Below are 22188 nucleotides of genomic sequence, written 5' to 3'. Positions count from 1 at the left end.
GAAAAAAGATCTCAAAGTGGGGAGGTTCTCTTACAGAGCTGTGGACTTCCGAGTGAATACTTTTCTGCAAAGGATTTAAAAAAATAGTTAAGTTATAAGATAATATTTGCATGAAAATTAACAAGACTACAATAAGAAAATCTGATAGAAAACCTAGAAAAGTAAAATTGAAGTATCTAATAAAAAGTACCCTTCCTAATTTCTTTGATGTCAAATTTATACCCAAAAGCTTCAAAGTCATCTCGGAATTTTTCATAAACTTTGTTCAAGATTTTATCTGAAAGTCTGTTTATGTATTCTGGAGCAATATCAACTGCTCCTTTCACATAATTATCCTTTGATTTTTTTGGAAACTGAAGCCGATCATACCATCCTATTTGCTTCAAAATAATATCCGAATCGTCGTATAATGTAGACATGTCTGCTATAAAATCATATTTTGTGTTACAAATATGACATAGCTCTTGCATGCCCCCAAAATGTTCATCAATTTTATTCATTGGTGTTTTGATTATGTAGTTGATGTATTCATGAAACGTGACTCCTTTGCCTGCTCTGTATTCTTGCTCGGTTAAATTATTACGGTTAAAACGAAGCATTAAGCTACCGAACCTTCTTTGAAAATTTGCATTAAATGGTTTTTCAATCTTATTTCTGTACCCCGAGACCAATCTTTCTAAAGGATGCCTGACAATGATGAAGTTGAAATACTGCTCGGTTTTTAAATTTGCTTTATAGATATTCAATCCCATGTGATATTGGTACTTGAGTTCGTGAACATCATCCTTGCTGACTTTGATGTCTTGTATGGTTCTATAATTACCATAGAATACCTGAAAAGTGTAAAAGAAGTCTGTCAAACACATCTGGCTATTGGATGTTTTAGCATGCTGCAGTTGTGGAAAGATTAACTCCCAGGGGGGGGGGGTACTTAGGCAAATAGAGGGTACGGTATTTGCCGCCCTTATTAATGGTACCTTTTTTGGACTTCCAAAGTCCCGCTAAGGGTCGGAAAAATCAGAAAATCAAATTTCAGTCCCACTAAGGGTCGGTAAATTGGAAAATTTCAACTTTTTACCCCCTGAAAGATCGAAATTTGGTCAAATTTGTGCCGTCGTGAAATTCACAAAATTTTTCTTTGTTTTCTCCTTTTTAGTCCTAGTAAGGGTCCAAAGTTCGAAAGTCGGGCGGCACCCCCCCCCCCCCCCCCCCCCCCCCCGTCAGCTTGCAACCCTATTCCCCCCGGGGATTAACTCTGGCTTCTTTTAGGCATAAAACACTATATTCATTCTTCAGTAAAAATACGTCATCTTTCTTTTATATGAATATTTCGGCCAACTGGAAAAAGGTTGATTTAGCTTTACGTTTCTTTATAAGAATTCACTTTATAAGAATGTCCATGATGAAAATGGCCAAAAAATTAAGAATATCTCAAGAATATTGCCATCATGAAATTTTTTAATTTCTTTTTTTATGAATATATTTCTGCATTTATAATTTTCTATTTCATTTACTTTGTACTTTACATGTATTGTATTTATTCTTTTGTTTTTTAAGCATAGAGATAAGAAAGTCTGCACGCTTTTTTTTATAAGAATATCTTCTAAAAAAATATCAGGGTGAAGAATACCCTAAGAATACCCTAAGAATACCCTCTTGGGTGAGTTTCACAGAAATTGATAAGTTTGAATACAGTCATTTTGTATTTGGTTAACAAAAAAATTGCTTCCTTTGTTAAACTTGAATTTAAATTTTAAGGCAGAAATTTAATTTTAGTTCCTAATGTTCATTCAAAAGTCCAAAACTCTCAAATTTATCCTTTCTCATGTTTCTAAAAAGTAAGAATACGTTAAGAATATTTCACCCTCAAATTTGGCGATTTTTTAAGAATACTCGACCCTCATCCAAAGTACACTATTCTAAAATAAAAAGCGTGTATTACTTTTCGATGTTAAAATTTCGATGGTAAAATCTAAAAATTAACTTTAAGAATATGTTAAGAATGTTATATGATGATTTCGACCAAAATATTAGAATATCCATGATGAAATGGATTTACTCCATTCTTATAAAAAAAGCGTGTATTAAGCTAATAATGACTTTCTTTTATTAACTGCTTTTAATTGTTTTAAACTGATAAATTTGTAAATTTTAGAATTTCTAATTTTACTATCTATAGCACCAGGGGGGGGGGAGTCGGTAGTAAAATCTCAGACATATATGAGTAGTAAAAGGATTTCTACGAATTTTTACATACCACCACCTAGACTCTTGGAAGAGGTATTTTACTACCCTGGTAGTAAAAGTTTTTGGGACAATTTGTCATGGAGACCACCTATTTTTTGGTTGCTTTTCGGACTGATTTTACAAAAAAAGCTAAAAAATGATTATTTCTGTGACACATTTTTCACTTAGTGCAAAAATTAATGTTTTGCCCTTAGAATTAAAGTTTTTGACAAAAAATTTCGAGAATTACCTTTCCTTGTTCCATAGAAGAAATTTGAATTTTTGAAATTGACTACAAAATTTCACAGCTTTCATTTTTTACTGATACCTAAAATTTAATGGTTCACCACAAATATTGCCAATTTATCAATTTTTTTTGCATCATTCTAATTGTTATGAGATAAGTGAGCCATATCTCAAATAACAGCACCATAACCACATTTTTGACCAAGTTATTAACAAAAGTCTATTTTTGGCCTTTTTTTATCAACCTCACACTATTTTTGTAACTGATCAGCAAACAATTTTCCAACACAAAATTTTTTCAAATTATAAAAATTTTCAGATTTTTTCAGAAATATTATCCAAAAAATTTAAAGAATTACAAAAATAGCTAAGATTTGCTAATTTTACCAGTTTTCACTACCCAGGTAGTAAATTTTTTTTTCAACATTTAACACGTAGATACCACCCATTTTAGTATTTAACTACCCTGGGTAGTAAAAAACTTTTTCGATTTTTCGTCACACCGCCACGGTAGGAAACGTCATTATTTCTGAGATTTTACTACCGGACCCCCCCTGATAGCACTGATGATGGCATAAGACCAAAAAGCTTTTGCTCGAATTTTTGAACAAATGTTGTTATATTTTTCTTTCAAATTAATATAGCTATTTAGCTATTTATTTAGTTACTTTTTTAATGCTTTGCTAATCTTTTGAGCCTGGTTTGGAAATGCAGTTGATGTCTTCACAAGGAGATATAAAATGTAACTTAAAAATTTACCCAATTTTCAAAATTTTCTGGTCAAGATTTTTCGAGTAGAACAGTTGAAATTTATTTTATTTTACTTTAAAAATCTGGTTTTCAGGGATTTCTGAAAATTTATGTCATCATAAAATATCGCAAAAAGGGCTGCAAAAAATCTTTTTGAATCGACTGCTGAATTTTTGGTGGTTTTTAGACCCATGAGGAACCACTGTGCCAAATTTCAGCCACAGGTCATTTTCCTTCAAGGTAAAAACCTAATTCTACTGGACTGTGTATCATTCGCTTCTTTTTAGTTTTAAACTCACCTGAAAAATTTTTTTCCACGTTGTACATGCCACTTTCGGTATTGAACAATAAGAAACCCTCGCTTTATCACTGTAGATCCAATTGTGTTCATATTTTGGTTTAGGTAATTTTTTCAAATCCTTTTTAGCGCAAAATTCTCTCAATCTTTGCTGTCTTTGGTGTTGAATTTTTATCCAACTGTCATCTTGCGCTAGCTAAAAGAAGAATTAAGAAATTGAAGTTTGTAAGTCTGTATTTCCTCAGATAAGTAAATATAAATATTTATTTTTTGGTTTTTTAATTTTAGGTGCGCCGCTTGATAGACGCCGCCCACTCATTTTAAATTTTTTTAAATGTTTAAACTTCTGGAATTTATACATGTTAGGCTTCCAGAAAGAAATTGGAATTGGGGGGTGGAGGATATAAAATGTTTTGGAAATTTACCCCCGGACATTCTGAACTTTGACTCCCCGGACAACGGATCTCTCCCACCGGACAAGTATCAGTTGACACCCCCCCAGACATTCAAAATCATATTACCTCAAAAAACAAGGCAAATTTTGCTGATTTTTTCACTACCCACGGACAAGATATCCAATATATCCTCCACCCCCCATGTACATCTGGAATATTGGAAGATTCAATGGATTTAATCAATCCATTGGTTAATATCCTTAGTAACAGTAACATAACAGAAAGAACTGACGGATCTGTGATGTTTTCCCTTGTTTTACTTTAAAGAAATAAAACCAAGATAGAATATCTTAATACAATTTTCTACTAAGCACCGCATTTGAATACAAGGCTGATCTTTCGAATGGCTTGAGTTTGGGAGTATAGTATGTAATATAATATGTTTACTCAATAACAGAAAATAGAATGCTAAAAAAAATAAATTAAAGCTCAAGAGTAGATTGATTGTTTTTTTTAAATTAGTACCATATCTCCAGCTCCTTGCTTTTCTTCTTCTTGCTTTTCTTCTATTATCTTTTCTTCTATTTTCTTTTCATTCTTTTCTATTTCTTTTGTTGCATCTAAAATTTGAAAGAAATGTGTTTAAAATTTTCAGTTAATCTACAAGTTCATTAATTCAGCTGATCCATAAACTTGAGAGATTTCTTGAGTAAAATCTAACGTATATTTTCATGCCCCCAGTGGTTTGCGTGAATGGGCTTTTTCACTTGCGTGAATGCGTCAAAAATAAAAAAACTGCGTGAATGCGTAAATTGGAAAGCTTTGCGTGAACAAAAATTGCGTGAATTGCGAAAAAATCATTGCGTGAATGCGTGAATTTGGGAAAAAAATTTGCGTGATTGCGTGATTTGAAGGTCCGCTGGGGGATGGCTCTTTCAAATTTGCCAACAACGCGGCTAGTAGGTTATATTTAGAAAAATTAAATCTTTGTATGCTGCGTTAAAAATTATCTTATAAATAGGTTTGTTCAATAAGAAGGTTTTGTTCTCATACCTGTTTTCAGCTGCTGAGTTTCTTTCGAATTTAATTCGAAGATATTCTTTGCTATTTTGACCACTGCTAAAATTGAATTAATTAGTAGTTGTAAAAATGTAATTATGAATATTTCTCACAAAATATCAAAAATAATGAAGGCTTTTAGCTTCAGTTTTCACTTAGACTGGTTTAGGAAGGATTGACCAGAAATTAACTTCAAAATATAAGTTTTTCATGCCGATATGAGTTCTCGATCGATAGTAGCGAGTTTATGTATCGGAGGATATCAGGCGACGGTAAGTGAAATTGACGCAAAAAAAATTCGATAGTTGATGTACAGCTCTATCGTCTTTGCTCACCTAAACAGCCGACGAGCCGACTATGTCTTGGTATTTTTACCGTCGTCGAGCCGGCGTTGAGCAAAGTGGACGGCGAATTTGTTGACATGCTAACTTTTTTAATACCATCTCCTTCAATTTAACCCGAATACATAAACCTGCTAATATTAGATAAATGAAAGTTGAAATCCCCCATTTCAATTTACAGGTTTTGATGGCAAGCGACTGGCTTAAAGAAAGAAGGACAGGTTAAAGAATTACGTCACAATCAAATATACCGTAAGTTTTGGGATATTATTAAATTGTCTATACGTACTTTGGGGGTGGTGTTGTCTAATGTAGTCATACTTGTCTTTGGTGTTCTGGTAAACTAAAAGTATTAAAATTTATCATATAAGGCGAGACCAATTTAATTTGTTGTTCTAAGGGCGTGACCGACCGACCCAGCATTTGCTGCAAACGAAAAAAAAAGTATTGAATTCCCTATGCCACAAATTTCTAATACTAGTCATTAAAAAAAGTTGAAAAGAATCTAGAATCATGAATTCTATGCACAAAAAATGTTATTACAAAGATGAATGATGAATTTTCGACTAAGATTGTTTAAAAAAATTACTTAATGCCTAATTACCTTCCTTGATTAAAATGAAAATCTTATTTTTATTTTGCCGACCGACTATTTTGCTAACGAGCTGCCCGTAGAACAACAAATTAAATTTGTCTCGCCTAAATTCGATTCCATCGAAGGTTTATAAAATAAATTAATGTAAATTTAATCGAAACCAATTATCATCCTATTTGGTGAGGAGCAAGGTCCAATGTGTCTGGAAATCAGAAGCCAACGTAAATTTAGACGGAATTGCGAAAACTAGGTCCAATATGCGAGACGGAAATTTAGGTTGTTTTAGTCTGGAAAAATGGAAAATAGCTAAAAAATAGGTCAGAATTTCGGAATAGGGCAAAAATATTGAAAACTTCCCGAATATTTGAGGGAAATCTGAAATTTCACAGAAACCTTTCGGTGGTGGAATGTTTTTGCTCGTTTAGACGGTTTGATGGATCTTAAGGGAAAAGTTGACGGTTGGGTGGAATTGGGTACCCCCTGAAACTCCCCATCATAGCTAAAACAGCTATTTTAGACTAATTCTTGATTACCAACGCGTTTGATTTTGTTTAATCATTGTTTTCTATTGTCGATTGGGCCATGCCCAATATCAATATATCAACCCTCTCATCACCTCAGACACCTTTGGGCGTCTGCAACGACGGGTACCCTCCATAATTTTGACAGGGTCACTATGGCATTTCATTGAACACAAACTACCGTTACCTTAAAAAGACATATAATCGAGGCTTACAGACACAAAATGTTGACTAATGTAAAAAGTTTAGAAGTATAATTTTTTTTTATTGTATTCGGCATTTTAAGCCAAAACGATGTCAGGAATTAACCCAAATTATCGTATTTTAAAGGCTTTTGATATGCAAGCAAAACCGTTAACCGGTGTTTGCGACGACGGGAGCCGTCTAACTTTCATACAGGGAGGAAGGGGTGGACGAACCTTTTCAAGTCAAAAAACATTTCTCTTGGAAATGTGTGGGTGGAAAACGACAAAATTTGCAAAAAACCTTTGGAAAAATTCTATAAAATAATTTTTTACATCCTGAAAAAATGAAAGGCACTCTTTTGACCCCTTCAAAATTCTGCTCGAATTACTTCCTATAAATGTTTGTCCATCTCCCCTGTATCTAGATAAGATTGAATGCCCCATTCAAGATGAACACTAGAATCGAATCAATAATTCATGAAGCTTTTAAACATATATTCAAGATATTTTGTTTGCTGATATAAGTAAAAAAATGCTTTTCTTTTCCTACTTTTGACCAATCTTGTTTTACCAAAATTGATGATTAAGCAAACGATATCACTCTTATTTCAAAACCTTTAAATTCTTCTAAAATCATACCTTTTACAAATAGCAAAGCAAACACGAAACCAAGTAGAAAGAGGACAATCAATCTGAAATGAAAAAAAAATGTGTCAAAGTCAAAATATAGATTTTTACATCAATACACCTCTCCCGTAATTCAAACTTCTCAGAAATCGCCCGGGAAATTGTGCGCTCCACCTTTGTGTATAAAATTGTTTGGGAGGTAAACGAACGCGTTTTTTCCTGCGAGGGGCTAGGGAAAGTTGGTTTTCAGCTTCTAACTTTTGATAGCGATCTTCTTTTGGCAAGAGATTTTCAGGGTGGTATAATATTATGAATAGATTGAACATACTAAAATTTGAGGGGGTTTTGTTCGACAGAACTTAAGAAAAGCTCAAAAAACCAACTTTCCTTTCAAAAACGGGTTTGTTTACCTCCATAGACTAAACGGTGGAGAGCATCAAAATAATGCGCGTGCACTAGTTTTACGAATTACGGGAAAGTGGTTTCGAAAGCTGAATGAGAAAGCTGATACCAATACCGTCCTGTTTTTTGATCCCGCCCGAATAGTTGAGATTGGTGTGTACACGTATTTTAAAATCAAAAAAATGTTTTGAAATTTAAATTAACGGTGTGATGGCTCTTAACACGTTAAATTAAATCATTTCAAAAGTTTTAATTGGTCAATTTTTTAGAATACTCTTGCACTCAGCGCAGGGCGGGGGGGGCTGAAAGGCTAGAGGCGTCTAAATGCTCATCAGTTCACTAATCTCGGCCGAGTTTCGGTGCTCTTTTTTTTTTTTTTGTATCTTGAAATTAACAGTTTTCGGCCAAGAAGATAGAGGGGGGAATAATTCTATCCAGTTTGCCCTGGTTTCAGTCGAACCACAAAGCTACTGTTTAAGAGATTTTAATTTTTCTGTTTACTAATTACCTGTTTCTTTTGAAGGAATTCGCTGTCATCCCTTTATCAATCTTCACCACGTCGACCTCTTCAACCTCGTTAACTCTAGAAAAAAAAAGATCAATGATCAATTTTGAGAAATTACATAATTTTCATTTTTAAAAATATTTCCTCTCAGATATCGATAGTAGGTCGTCTGTTTAAGATCATACTCTCAGGCGCCAAATAAACGGGTTGGTTGGAATATAAGGGTGGGGGATGTGGCTTGGAAAAATAAAATTCTAAATAAACGGGGGGTTGGACATTGCACCTTGAAATACATCCAAAATAAGGTAAATCGACCAAAAACCTGGCTATTTAGAACAAGATAAGGGTGGAGGGGTGGAGACACGAGAAAGCGTTTCAGGTTGGCGGGACGGAGCATGTTGCATTGCATCAACGTGAAAAAAACTTCTCGTGTTCTTACAAAATAATAACAAAATATAAAAGGATTGGCTTGTTCTACTCTCAGATACTTTATCCAGTCGTGAAGATCAAAATAGAATAAATACAATACACACAGCTAGCGTTCCAAATATTTAGAATTTTTATTCTGATCACACTCTACGGTTTGATTAACATTATTGTCTAGTCTCAATAAGGTTAATCGCTCTCTAATTTGACGTACTACTATTCGATATGCTCCATTACGGTCTATTTTTCTATAATAGCGAGTTTATGTATTCGAGATAAATCGAAGGGGACGGTATAAAGCAAAGTTGACATGTCTTCAAAATCACCGTCCACTTTGCTCGACGACGGTAAAAATACCAAAATACTGTCGTCTGTTTATTGTATCATTTCACTTACCGTTGCCCTTGATATCCTCCAATACATAAACTCGGTAATATTAAAGTTCGTCACCGTCAACTAGAAACTCTCATAAATGATGTATGCTCACTATTCAAGACCCTTCTTTATTCGATGAAAATCCAATTCACCTTGAAAGTCGAATTAGAGAGCATCAGATCATCAACTGTATAACTCAATGGAAATTGAATATAGTGAATATTGAATCTATATTCGGGATCCATACATTATTAATTTCGCTTAGCGAAAGTATTACGATAGCCTTCCGTGTGTCTGGCTGGCGAGACATTTTTTAGGGCGCAAATTATGGCGTGGGCGTTTGGCTGCGGGCGTACTACGGCAAATATTCTAAAGGTGGACTCACTCTCAAAGATAAAAAGTGATAAAAAACAGGGCTTTTCCTAATAAATAAAATACGCTAGTGCAAGAAGTGTAACCAAGCCTTTGTAAACATTCATTTTTAATGGCTGCTTGATTGCACATGCTTTTGAAACTTGCTGCTGCTGTATAAATTTTTATCATATTTTCTGGTCTTTTGTAGAGTGTTTAAAGAGGTTTAATATTTGTTTACTACTAAGTATTTTATGTTTGTGTAGTTAGTGAATGCACCAATAAATTGATCATGCTCAGTAAGTACAAAAAGAGTTAATTTTCCACAACAAACAACAACATTAATAACCCTCTCTTCTCTTCTTCACCAAAACTACAAACAGCACAGGTATGATCTTTTTTTCCTTTTTTCATCAGATAGTTATGTGTTAATAGTGAAACCAGTTGTGACAAACAGTCAGTTTTAGCAAGTACCGTGAAGTCCGGTAACTTGCATCAGTGGAGGGTAACTGGCACAGCCATCAAATGACTGACCAATCAAAGCAGCAAAATTTCAAAACAAATGAACTACGCAGCTCCGCTTGCAGCTCTAGCCTACCATTTTTGTTTTGATTTAACTTTGTATTTTAATGACCTGTATTTTAATGACCAAATGTGTCATTCATTCATTTGAGGGCTATGCGTATATGCAAGTTACCCGATCTCACGGTATTTCTTAGAAATCATGTCAATTGAAATTCAGCAACCATTTTTGTATAATCGAAACGACCCTATCTAGACACTGCCGTACATTGTCATTGTACGGTGGGTAAGGTGGGGTGTACAGATAATACAGCAGATTTCAAATTAACCTATTTTCATCGCCGTACAAAGGACATTTAGATCCAGCCCCACGTACACCACCGCACAATGTACAGCAGTCCCTCGATGAAGTTTGATTGGTGTTCGATGAGTTTGGTTAGTAAAAGTTCCAGCTTTTCCTCCCAGATGGGATGATAGATATTGGCTCGCTCTTTAAGCTTTAGCGTGGGCGTCTGCTAATAAGCCTTCGGAATGTAAAAAGAATGGGCAACAAGGTAATAAATCAAACTAATCGAGCTTCAATCAAACTTCACCAATCTTGATACACCTTTTGCTAATTAGGATTTTCATTTTGAACCATGGTACGTTGTCTGTATAAGATTCCCATTTCCGCACTAAGATTCTTGTTACTTTTCTGGAATCTTTCCCCTATATATTTTTCACAGGATAATCGGCAAGAGATTGGGGAGGGTTTTATTTGTCTAATGGGATGCAGTTTAAAGCAGTTATAAAGGAGTCAAAGTTTAATCTCAAGGAGTATTATTTCTTTAAAGCTTAAAGTTGGCTAGTTTTTACCCTGCAATTTTCTAGTCCAGAAGCTGGAGCTGGAGCTCAACTACACTCATTTTTCTTTTAAAGGAGTCAAAGTTTAATCTCAAGGAGTATTATTTCTTTAAAGCTTAAAGTTGGCTAGTTTTTACCCTGCAATTTTCTAGTCCAGAAGCTGGAACTGGAGCTCAACTACACTCATTTTTTTTTATAAGCATAACGCTTATAAGCATACTGAAGCTCAAATTTCCAGAAAAATTAAGCATATGCTAAGCATACCTTGAGGCTCAGCCAAAGAAATTTTTAGAATCATAATTTCCCAAACTTCAGAAAATAACAGAAGAATGAAGAAGAGAATTACAAACAAAATTCGAAAAATTGGTGATTTTATTTTGTTTAATCTCTTATAAATAACACAACTTGGTCTCTTGAGAATGTGCACTATCTAAACTTACATAATTTTTTTACCAAGCATAGGGTTAAGCATAATTTGAGTCTCAATATTGCCATTTACTTAAGCTTAGTGAGCTTCAGCCAAAATTTACCGTATGCTTATAAAAAAAATGAGTGTCCTCAACTGCTTTTTGCCTTTAATGGACTCTTCCAGAAAATGTCTGTACATGGGGGTGGGGGAGGGTAGTGAAAAATCTACAAAATTTGTCCTGGGTGAGTAAAACTTGCTCTCGATGGGATCAACTGATGCTTGTCCGGGGCGGGGGGGGGGGTAGACCTGCTGTCCGGGGGATCACAAAAGTCACCAATGTCCAGGGGGGGGGGGGTTCCAAAAAATTTTATATCCTTCACCCCCCCCCCCATATTCAATTTTTTTCTGGAAAAGTCCAATGATTTTGATGGTGGTGGGCCATCATTCATAGCTATAAGCAAAAAGCTCGTACCCAAAAATTTTAAAAATGTCAAAAAATGAAGATCTTCAAATCTCTCTAAAACCTATTTTTATGGGAAGCTATGGTATTTTGTAGCAAAAAGCAAAAAAAAATAGAGCTTAACCTCGCTTTAGAAATTTTTTATCGCATTTTTTAGGTTTTTGTAAAATTGCAGGCCAAAATAGGAGAAAAAATCATCAAGTTTTGCATTTTCTTCTCATTGACTTCATTTTTAACCCCTACTTTTAACCATTTTTGAAATCTACATAAAATTTCTGACAATTTGATATATAACATGCATATGTTCCCGAAAAATCAACATAGGCTAAATCTGGGCCTGCTGCCGTAGTACTGAAAAAACTGCTTTGGAATGATGTCCTTATTACAAGGTTTTTTTTTCAGGTATAGATTCAAAAAACTAACCAAAAGGCCTCTTTTGCAAGCTGAGTCAACTTTCTATAGGACTTGGACTAGTTAATCTATGATTTGAGGCTTCCAAATCCATTTTTTCACTGACTAGGACTAGGTCAGAGTTTTTGTCACGCCGTGACGGAAAACTTTCAATAGCCTGTAAAAATCTATGAGAGTGGAATCAGGTCTTAATTTTCTCCATGAAACATCAACCATATAGTGTTAACCAGAAACCTAAAATAGAAATGTAAAAATCAACCCACAAGATTTTCTGTAGCCCTTTTTAGTTTTTGTCACGCCGTGACGGAAAATTTAGGCCTATGTCAAAATTCCCCTATCTTTTCGTCAATTGTACTTGAATTGAGATTTCTTTGCTTGAAAATTCTTCAAATAGGTAGAGTATATCAGAATATGCAAAAAATGGAGTCAAAAATGCAGAATTACAATGAACTAGAGGTCCTGCAAGGTGGATTTTCTCATTTTTGATCAAAATGTTTCGTAGGCTAATTTTGGAAAAACCCGGTTTTTTTTAGGATTTAGCTCATGTTTTAACTTTCTAAGTTTATTTTTCACATTCTAGTATGTATTTCTGACAACTTTACATTAAAATTATAATATTTCTTACAAATTCAGGAAAATAATTACATATTTATCATTTATGATTTTTAGCGTTTCATCACTTTTCTGGCCAAAAATGGGTCATTTTTAGGCCGAAATCCAAAAAAAACGGAATATTAACTTGAAAATTACCCTATCATGTTACATATCAGTGGAAGCGGAATTTTGAGTAGATTTTGAATATCCAAGTTTTATGTCCTGAAAAAGAACTCAACTCAAATTATTATGCTTTAACAGCTAAAAATAGACATGGGTACGAGCTTTTTGCTTATGGCTTCATATCAGAAAGCGAAGATAGTATACAACAGATTTTTCTGACTAGCCATTTTTCTCAATTTTAGATAAATTCTACTGTTTATAAAAAGAAGTTGATATAAACTTTGCGCAAGTGAAAGAAGTCTTTATCACAAGTTCCTTCAAAGCACAAAATGAGGTTTCTGGCATCAATGAATGAAAAGTTCATTTTTTCTTCTTCGTTTTCAAAAACATTTAAAATTATTTTTCTCAAGTATATTGCAGTTCTCTGAATTATTCTGAATTGAAAGATTTTGTTTACGCTTTATAGAATAGAATTCTTTAGTCGCATTTTTAAAGGAATCTTTGTTTTAATGGATTGAGATTTTTCATTAAAAAAACAGGGTATCTATGACCTGTGTGTACAATACATTGTGTATATTTTGTGTAACGCTTCATTCAAAATGCATAATGCTGCAGGAGTCACGTTTCACGCGTCTTCGTCGTTGATGTTCAAGTATTATGCGAAATTTTCGACTTTAAGTCGTCTTGTTTTTTTATTGTTATATATATTGATCGAGTCCATTTATTTTAGCATATTCGACTCAATATGGAATTCTTGAATCATTTTTGAATCGTTGAATCTATGTATATTAATCGACCGCCTGAAGGCGGTTTTTTACCGTCGTGTTTTTGTTTACGGAGTCTGGAAGTTTGAAAAGTTGAAATTGAAAGTGAAATCGTGCAGCTTGAGTTACCATCTTTAACTTTCATTTTTGGTGGCTGAATATTAGGGAGATAACCACGCAAATATCTAAGAGATATCCCGCGTGTATGGTGGCCCAGAGAGGTATGGGTGGATGGTACGGCGGCTTAGAAAGTTCAGTGTGTTAGCTAGATGGAGTAATTTTGAATTATGACTTCTCTCAGTCCTCTGCAATTCTTTTCGACATTGTTAGTTATTGCATTTTACATGTGCTTTTTTTCATTTTTTATGAAGTATCATACATGATTTGTGATGGATGTTGTTCTGTTGACTGCTGAAGAAAGTGTTAATTGCTCTGTAAAACAGCAGTCGCACCAGTTTGCTCTGAAGCAAACTGTGACCTAGTATTAATAGCGGTAGTCTGTATGTATGTTTGTTTTCTTTCTGTGTGTAACTTTCGTTTTCGCAGGCAATTTTCTTGTTCTTTTAAAATATGACATTAAGTTATTCGATAAGTTTGTTTTGATTGATAGATTATAATTTCTGCCTTAGCTTGCCCGCCTATTATATATATATTTTTTTCTTTCTTTAAACAAAATCTGTTATAGGAAAGAACAAATCTAAAATTTAAAATTTGTTTTTCGAATTAGATAAAAAGAGTTGGGCTATTACGCTATTTTGTCTGCGTGTCCTTCCCACAGATCTGTAAAGCCCGAAGGGCTAGATTTGCGGCTTTTATCGAAAAATGAAGCCAAGGTTCGGAAGGATTTCCTACCAAAGTCACGTGACTAAAATATGCAATTTCACCGGTTTGAGAGATGTGAAATAGCGTTTGCCGCCTACTTTTTTTGATCTCGCGCTCCGAAAACAATTAAAATGCTAGATCCTATCCATCGGCACGAAATTTAAAAAGTCAAATTTTTGCTTATCTTTTTTTTGCTGGAGAAAGCTTAAAGTTGCCTATCTAGCCCTTCGGGCTTTACAGATATCTGTGGTCCTTCCTGCCTTTTCCTGAAGAATCTCGTGGCATGTTTAAAGTTTGACTTCACCTCCCCATCTTGCCATTAAACTATCGAGAATTTACGGCAAATGTAAAGCAAGCTAAGCGAGAAAAAATCTAATTGCAGAGTCCTCTCGGACATCGCTGGGCGCCGGTATTGTGTAATTTTATCAACGTCCTTCCTGGTCATTTTTGACTAGAAAGAAAAATAACTCTTGAAGGACACATTCTAAAAATCTTTCTTCAAATATCGTTAAAAGATTCGTCGCCCGGGAGGCAAAAATCAACTTTAAAGAGATTTCTGCTTCCCTCTAATTCCATTATTCCTTTTAAGCCACCTTCAACACCCAAAGGACTTAAAGTGCGTTCAGCAACAGCTTAACCGGCGTGCGACGCCGGGTACCGGCTAGTATTGAATATTGAATATTGAATATTCTACGAGTAAAAGTGTGATAACTGGTTCGTTATCGTCAACTTGAAAAAATATCTACAAACTTTTCTCTCTCCATTTGTTTCTTTTCTTTCTCTATGTTTTTTTTTTCTCTTCTTGTTTTTTTTTGTGTTTTGTGTCCACAAAGCCTTAAGATGTTCTTAACTTGTTCTTAACATTTTGGCTAGCGAAGTCTTATGTTCTTATATAGTTTGTTCTTATAAAAAACGTGTATTTCGAGAATTTCAAAATGAATGTCTAAAAATCTTTTTTGATTTGATGCTTCTGCTAAAAAAATCTTAATTGTTTTAATAATAAATCAAATCAAATAAGATAAATCGTAATCAAATTAAATGAAACTTTTTATAGCGTGCATTGTGAAGCAAGGACGCTGCTACATCTTTTTGGACCTGCCCCGGTGGGGGTCCTATAAATTCACCTCTGTTCGTTCGTTCGTTACCAGCTTTTCTCGAGATTGGCTCATTAGTTTTTTTCTGATTTTTTGCGCAAAGATGTGTAATTATAAACCCTCGAATGTGACGGAGCCCGATTTTCAAAAAAAATTTTTGGGCAAATTTGGGCCAAAAAACGGCTAAAAACGGGTTTTTTGGACTTTTTGAAAAATTGGATCATTAATTTTTTCTGATTTTTTGCATGAAAGTAGGGTACCATCATAGGTAAAAGATGGCTAAAGCAGATTTTTGGAAAAAAATTTTGTTGGCTCAAAAAACGCATGTTTATCTATAAGAATCACTATTAATAAGCATACATCAATGTTCTTAGTCAAATTACTCAATTTTTTATGAGATAGATGTTTTTTTTTGCTCATGAGGGCTTACTTTTGAAGAATATGTGTGTTTAGACATGAAATTTTGGTTACTTGGTGTGTTTTTATAGAGAAACTGGCAACATTCGATATTTTTTTATAAGCACATTATCAATTACTTAGGTATTAGCTTTTCTCGAGATTGGCTCTTTCATTCTTTATGATTTTTTGCACAAAGATGCATAACTATAAACCCTCGAATGTGACGGAGCCCGATTTTTGAAAGAAAATGTTTTTGGGCAAATTTGGGCCAAAAAACGGCTAAAAAAACAGGTTTTTTGGACTTTGTCAAAAATTGAATCATTAAATTTTTCTGATTTTTTGCATAAAAGTAGGTAAAAGATGGCTCAAGCAGATTTTTGTAAAAAAAAGAATTTTTCAATTCAAAAAGCATACATCAATGGTCAATGGCCGGGTAGCTCAGTCGGTAGAGCATTCGCCTTACAATCCAAGGGTTGTGGGTTCGATCCCCGGTCACCGCCAACTCAGCGGATGAGTAGCTTAGATTGGGTAATCTGATCTAGGCGGTAAGTTACTGGGAGCTGAGAGTAGGTGTGGCGCTCCACCTCAGCATTCGATCTCCCAGGTCTAGCGCAAATAGAAAAGGGGATAGACTCCCTCACTCCCGGCTCCGCCGACAGCCACCAGATGAATATACTTACTTACTTACTTACAATGGTCTTAGCCAAATTACTCAATTCTTTGATGAGATAGATGTTTTTTTTTGCTCACAAAGTCTTGAATATGAAAGAATATTTCAAGAGCATGAAATTTTGGTTTTTAAACGTTTTTTTTTATAAGAAACAAACGACTAATTTTAATAGATCGTCGCTATTTGTGTTCTGAATGATTGTTTAACGGTCATTTCAAGTGTATTACAATAGAATTCCCTTGAGAAATTCCCAAGAGATTTCTATTGTAATACACTCGAAACAATCCCACAATGCATCGCTTTTTTAGAAAAATCAAAAACTCCGATAATTGGCAATTTATACAGTCAAATGTGTTCTAAAATGGTATTCTCTAACCGAATTCCGTGATGATGATGATGTTCTTAGCATTTTCTTAATTTTTTGGCCAATTTAATCATGAACATTCTTGTAAGGTATATTCTTATAAAAAAAGATTTGAATTGGTTTGTGCTACAACACGTTATTTTGAGAACAAACTATATTTAATGAATCGAAGAAAAATTTTTTTGCGAACAAGCTAAATTTTAAGATTTTCTGAACTTTGAAACACCTATATTTCTTAGAAATTGCACACAAAAAAACTCCCAAAATGGTGAAATAAGAACATTTTAAGAACAATTTTAGGCTTAGTAATCATAAGATTAAGAGCATCCGAAGGCTTCAAAAATGTTGAAGAATTCTCACCAGAATCTGACAGCAACTCGTTTCTTTTATACAAATGTCCTCTTCGCAAATTTCAAATGTGACACAACTATAATAAACTGCATTTTGTTACATATGTTTCTCATCGAAACTTCTCAAAAGACCTAATTGCCTTTTGGCAAAAAGTCATTGCTGTAGCGCAAAATAATTGCTTTTTTTCCATAAGTACTTATATGTAATTAATCAAGAAGAAGAGAACAGAATCTCATAAAAAGTATCAAATAAGCATTTTTTGTCTGAGTGAAAAAAGCTTAATTTTTTTCTTCTTCATTATTCATCTTCGTTTTCGAATTTTCTAAAAAGTTTTAAATGCCTAGAATTGAGAGACTCAAAAATATATTGTGTTCCTGCACAAGCAAGGTACCTTGTCTGGTTACCGCACTTAGGACGTTATCTTTTCAAAAGTTTGCTTAACATTCAATCGTTTTTCTAAGCACTGAGATCGGTCGATTTGCATTAATTACATCAGAGTTTCAAGATTTGACCAATCAGATTCATTCAAAGGTTTTGTTTTGATTGAACGTTCTGATGATGCTGATGTAGTAAAAACAAGTGCGACAAGATTAGAAAAAGGTTTTGAAAAAATAAAATACATTGAATAAAAAAACATTCCTCAAACGTTTTCTATCTTATAATCAAAACATTCGATTGTAAATTTGCTCGAAATCAACTATTTTAATAGAATGTGAGGTCACATCTCGAGACATTTCTTCGAAAACGGTCGCTAAGAATACCTCTGACTCGACACCCTTTGTCCGTTATCAGAAATAAAAATAAAAATTTTTGGGTCTATAAGAGTATTATCAAATTTTATCATCAGGATCTTATTAATAGAAAAATTAATTTTCAGTGTCCACAAACTTCGTTACTTTTATTGATGGATGGAGCGATAAGGTGAGATTTGCATAAGGGTATCATTGAGGAGTGATCATAGTCAAAATCAAGTGCGTTACTTAAAAACCTTAAGACAAAGGGTTCAAGTGGCAGATATGAGAGGAGTTCAAAATTTTTGACGAAGAGTGATGATTTTCTAATAAAGAATTTGGAAACCACTCAGACTCGCTACTGGGTTCCTCTGGCGATGTCACAAAGACTCAAAGAATTAAAATAGTCTCAGACAGGCATTTTGCAGATCCATCTTTCTTGGCAAATTACCTATTTAAAAAAACATTTTGTCTTCTGATGAGTTCACCAAGATTCTTGGCGATCTTGGTTCAGAGACAAATCCCAATAACATACTTTAATGGGATAAATTTTCGCGGGGATTAATTTTCGCGGATTTCGCGGATTTGGGTGTCATCCGCGAAAATAAGTCCCATTGGAAATTTCAAAAAGGCCCATCCGCGAAAATAAGTTTCCGCGAAAAATTTGAATTTTTTTTGCAATCCGCGAAATTTCTATTTTTATCGTTTATTTTCTTTATTCAGTTACTACGTTCATATTTTGTTTGTATTCCCTTTGTATTTCAAAAACAGTTTTGACATGAGAAACTTAAACTAATTCATTTTCAATTTAATTTTCTTATCCCGAATTTCTCTTCTGCTTTTTTCCCAAATAGGCTGTGAAAATTTAGCTCCGCACCATGGAAGTTCAAATTCAACTTTTGATAGTTGTAATACATATCTCCTCACCCTATTCCAAAACACCGTCTTAATACTTGAAAAAAAAAATTCTTAATTTTCTGGAAAAATTTTATTTCAATGTTTTGACCCGTTTCAAAAAATTTTATTTGTACCCCAATCCGCGAAATTAAATCCCCGCGAAAAATCAGTAAATCCTTCTATCGGATTAATCCGCGAAAATTAATCCCCGCGAAATCTTAAAATTTCGCTCAACCGCGAAATTTAATCCCCGCGAAAATTTATCCCATTAAAGTACTTTTTTGGAATATTGACTGGAATTTCGAGTCACGTCTTCCAAGTAAAAGTTTTCAAACTTTTTTTCAGAAATACAAAAAATACCTCATTTCTTAACCTTTCCAGCGCGCAACTTTTTAAATTTTCACGCTGTCAGCGCGCAACATTTTTTCAGAAAATAGACATGTTCATTTATTTGATCATAACTCAAGAACTAGGAATCTTTAGAAAAAAAGTAAGGTATCCCTGAAAAGCTACTTAAATTCTACAACTTTTAGACCAAGTACCAATCCAAATAAAATATTCCTACAAAAATGGTAGCATCACGTAAACCACAGTTTTTTTTTCACGTTTTGCGGTAATGTCACTTTTTTTGCATTTTTCACTTCTAGAGCAAAAAAAAGTGGGGGGAAGTTAATTAAAAAATCTGTCTTTGGCTATTTATCAATCTATACATCATTTTGAAGTAATATACCAAAAATCAGCATCCAGAAAAATCTGTATGTGTCACACCAGCCTCCTAAATATCGGTCACTTTTGCCAAAAATCACGATTTTCGGCTAAAAAAATCCAATATATACAATTTTGAAGTATTTTGATGATATATGTGTTTCCAGAAGCAGCTACAACATCAAAAATGGTGTAAAAGTATTCCCCAACTATCTAAACAACACTTTCAGTCAGTATTCTTAGCTTCTGAAGCTTTTGAAGGGTATCGGCTACCGTGAAACTAGATGGCATAGTCGGCGACAGTTGCAAAGTTTCCAAAAACCGTAAGCCTTTTGAGGCAAACTCATTGCTATCAAATCTGATCTCTTTTGCCCATAAGGAATGCTAAATGTCATCACAATAATTCCATGTGGCTGTTATGTGGTTCCTGCCATCATTTTGATCCATATAAGCTGTAATCAGGACATCGTTATGAGCCAAGAATTTCGGGGATCAATCGACCGTTGCTGGTGGAGCGGAAGAAGTAGTGCAATTCAACATAAATCCAGGCTTTTCAAATTCTTTGGTGCTCCTTTGAAATAAATGAGGTGTAGAAAACACTTTTGCATTGAATTTGTCCACTTTCCATGCTCCAACCTGAATAAAAAGTAAAAAGTACTGTAAGTTTGGGTCGACTCCGATGGTTTGTCGAGAAAAGTGGTCAAAATGACAAATAAATGGATTTTTTATGCTAAAAACAAAACACAAAATATAAGATATACTTACTGGATGTTTTGCCATTATAAAAACAATGTTTCCATGAAGAAAAGTGGCCTAAACCAGTCAAAAAAATCCAAGAACTTTAGCAGTAAGTTGGAAAAACCCATTTCTTGGTCGCCATCTTGATTCAGTGTTTTTCTCTACCTTTTCTCCGAAATCTGCTGCCTCACCACGTGATCAAAACATTACATCACCATATATCAAAAGAAAGCTTAGAACCTCTACTTTCCGTTTCTCTTTACTTCTACGGCTAGCAAAGAAGCCAATGGGAGAAATATAGCTTAGAAGATCACTATGTCAAAAAGACGACTATACTCGTCCGCCGGAACGTATGCTCGACGACTATACTCGTCCGCCGGGCTGAAAAGGTTAATGTTTTTTATACAAAAACCTTAATCTGACCTTAATCTTAGTGCATGCTCTTTTCTTAAAGTTGAAAAGACGAGAGATTTTTATCTTGCTATCAAATAGCAAGAAAAATGGAAAAGTTTGATTAATTTAGAATTGAATTAAAAACCTCTCTCGAAACTAAAAAATAGAATGATTCAAAGTTGAGTCATACTAGAGATGGGCCATTTTCGGAAATATTTTTCACTGGCGTGGCCAGTGGGGTGGCCCCACTGGGTCACAGAGACGGGGGTGTATAAGACCAGCTGATTGAATTCGAAAAAAAAAACATTCGAAATTCGAATCTTTGTCTGGTTTCTCCGCGCCCCTTGATAATTGAAATAAACAAAACAAAGAGTTTCCACTTTTCATAGAAACCGGGCTTTATAAAGCCCCGTGCACATTTGCATTAACATTTCAAATAAGGTTTTTTTACGAAATGGTGTAAAATCCTTATTTTTTTGGGAGTTTTTCGCGTTTTTTTTACCTTTTTGCTGACTCCTGTGACAAGCTTTTTTTATAGTCCGAAAAGTTTATGTACCGTCTACGTATGATTTTTACCGAAATATTCGTTGTTTTTTATAAGAATTACTTCATCTCGGACGAAAAATCAGGTGTTTTACCGTCACCGTGGCTCTTGCAAAATACCGTTTCCCGAACACTTTTTATCGTTTTTACCGCTTCCCGACCCTAAATTAGACCTTATCCCGAGTACCGCCAGATCGTACACCCCCCATTAAAGTGGCTGTGCCACAGCACTGTACGTATTCTTGTTGTTTTTGGTTAGCTTGTTGAGTAAATTTTTGGATAGTTAGCCCTAAGGACGGCATTAAAGCCCGGAAAATACACGTTTTTTGTAAGACGAAGCTGTATAAGAACATAAGGCTTCGACGGATAAAATGTTAAGAATAACACTCGATTTCTTAGGAAAATGGGTAAAAATGGTCAAACATTGGTTAAAATAAGAACATGTTAAGAATATTTTCATGCTCGAAACCCAAAAAGCTAAGAACATCCGAAGGCTTTGAAAATTTTGGATGCTCTTATAAGAAAAAAACGTTTACCGTGCAGCCTTTAGACAAAACCGTCAACCAAATTTAAATTAGTTTTGATCTACTCAGAGTCTTGCTCTGTTGTGAAATCAAAAATGACCAATAGAAAGATTCCTCAGGAATGACCAAGTTTAACTTTTCTACAGGATCTTCCATTTAACAAACTATCAATGGGCTCTTTTAGATAAAAACCGTTCATGGGAGGGTGGAGGATGAATTGTCCAGGGGTCCCAAAAAAATTGCATTGTCCAAGGGGGAAATCTGCGATGTTCAGGGGTAAATTTTGGTGTCCAGGGGGTTAAATTGATGAGCCCGTGTCCATGGGGTGAAAAATGAAAATTTCCAGGGGTAGATTATTGAAAAAATAATATATCCTCCACTGCCAATGAACGGATTTCTTCTGGAAGAGCCCAATAGCCTATAAGACATGAAATCGAACGTCTTTACCTTTCCAACTGGATATTTTGCTCACAACCAAACTTTGTTACAAAGAGAACCTTTTCTCGTGATGCCTTTCCGAGATCGGAAA

The 22188-nt window shown here is 34.4% G+C and overlaps 1 protein-coding gene and 1 long non-coding RNA gene across 2 annotated transcripts; both read right to left on the bottom strand.

Annotated features, from left to right (window-relative positions):
- Positions 1 to 379: 379 nt before the first annotated feature.
- LOC136802252 (carbohydrate sulfotransferase 11-like) lies at positions 380 to 22188 on the bottom strand (the record flags this gene model as incomplete). Its single annotated transcript, XM_067058973.1, is given in 8 exon segments — positions 380 to 833; positions 3522 to 3716; positions 4441 to 4535; positions 4969 to 5034; positions 5605 to 5658; positions 7256 to 7308; positions 8154 to 8228; positions 22107 to 22188. Coding segments are annotated over 7 exon segments (946 nt in total), but the record flags the coding sequence as incomplete, so codon positions are not given.
- Positions 19203 to 20589, bottom strand: LOC136802245 (uncharacterized). The gene is made up of 2 exons (XR_010845983.1): positions 20227 to 20589; positions 19203 to 20097 (listed from the first exon to the last, which is right to left on the bottom strand). It is a non-coding gene; the product is annotated as an uncharacterized lncRNA (long non-coding RNA).

This window comes from Clytia hemisphaerica, unplaced genomic scaffold, assembly GCF_902728285.1.
Source record: "Clytia hemisphaerica strain Z4C2 unplaced genomic scaffold, Clytia hemisphaerica genome assembly, whole genome shotgun sequence".
Taxonomy (NCBI): Eukaryota; Metazoa; Cnidaria; class Hydrozoa; order Leptothecata; family Clytiidae; genus Clytia; species Clytia hemisphaerica.
This window is presented reverse-complemented; position numbering and strand designations above follow the sequence as displayed.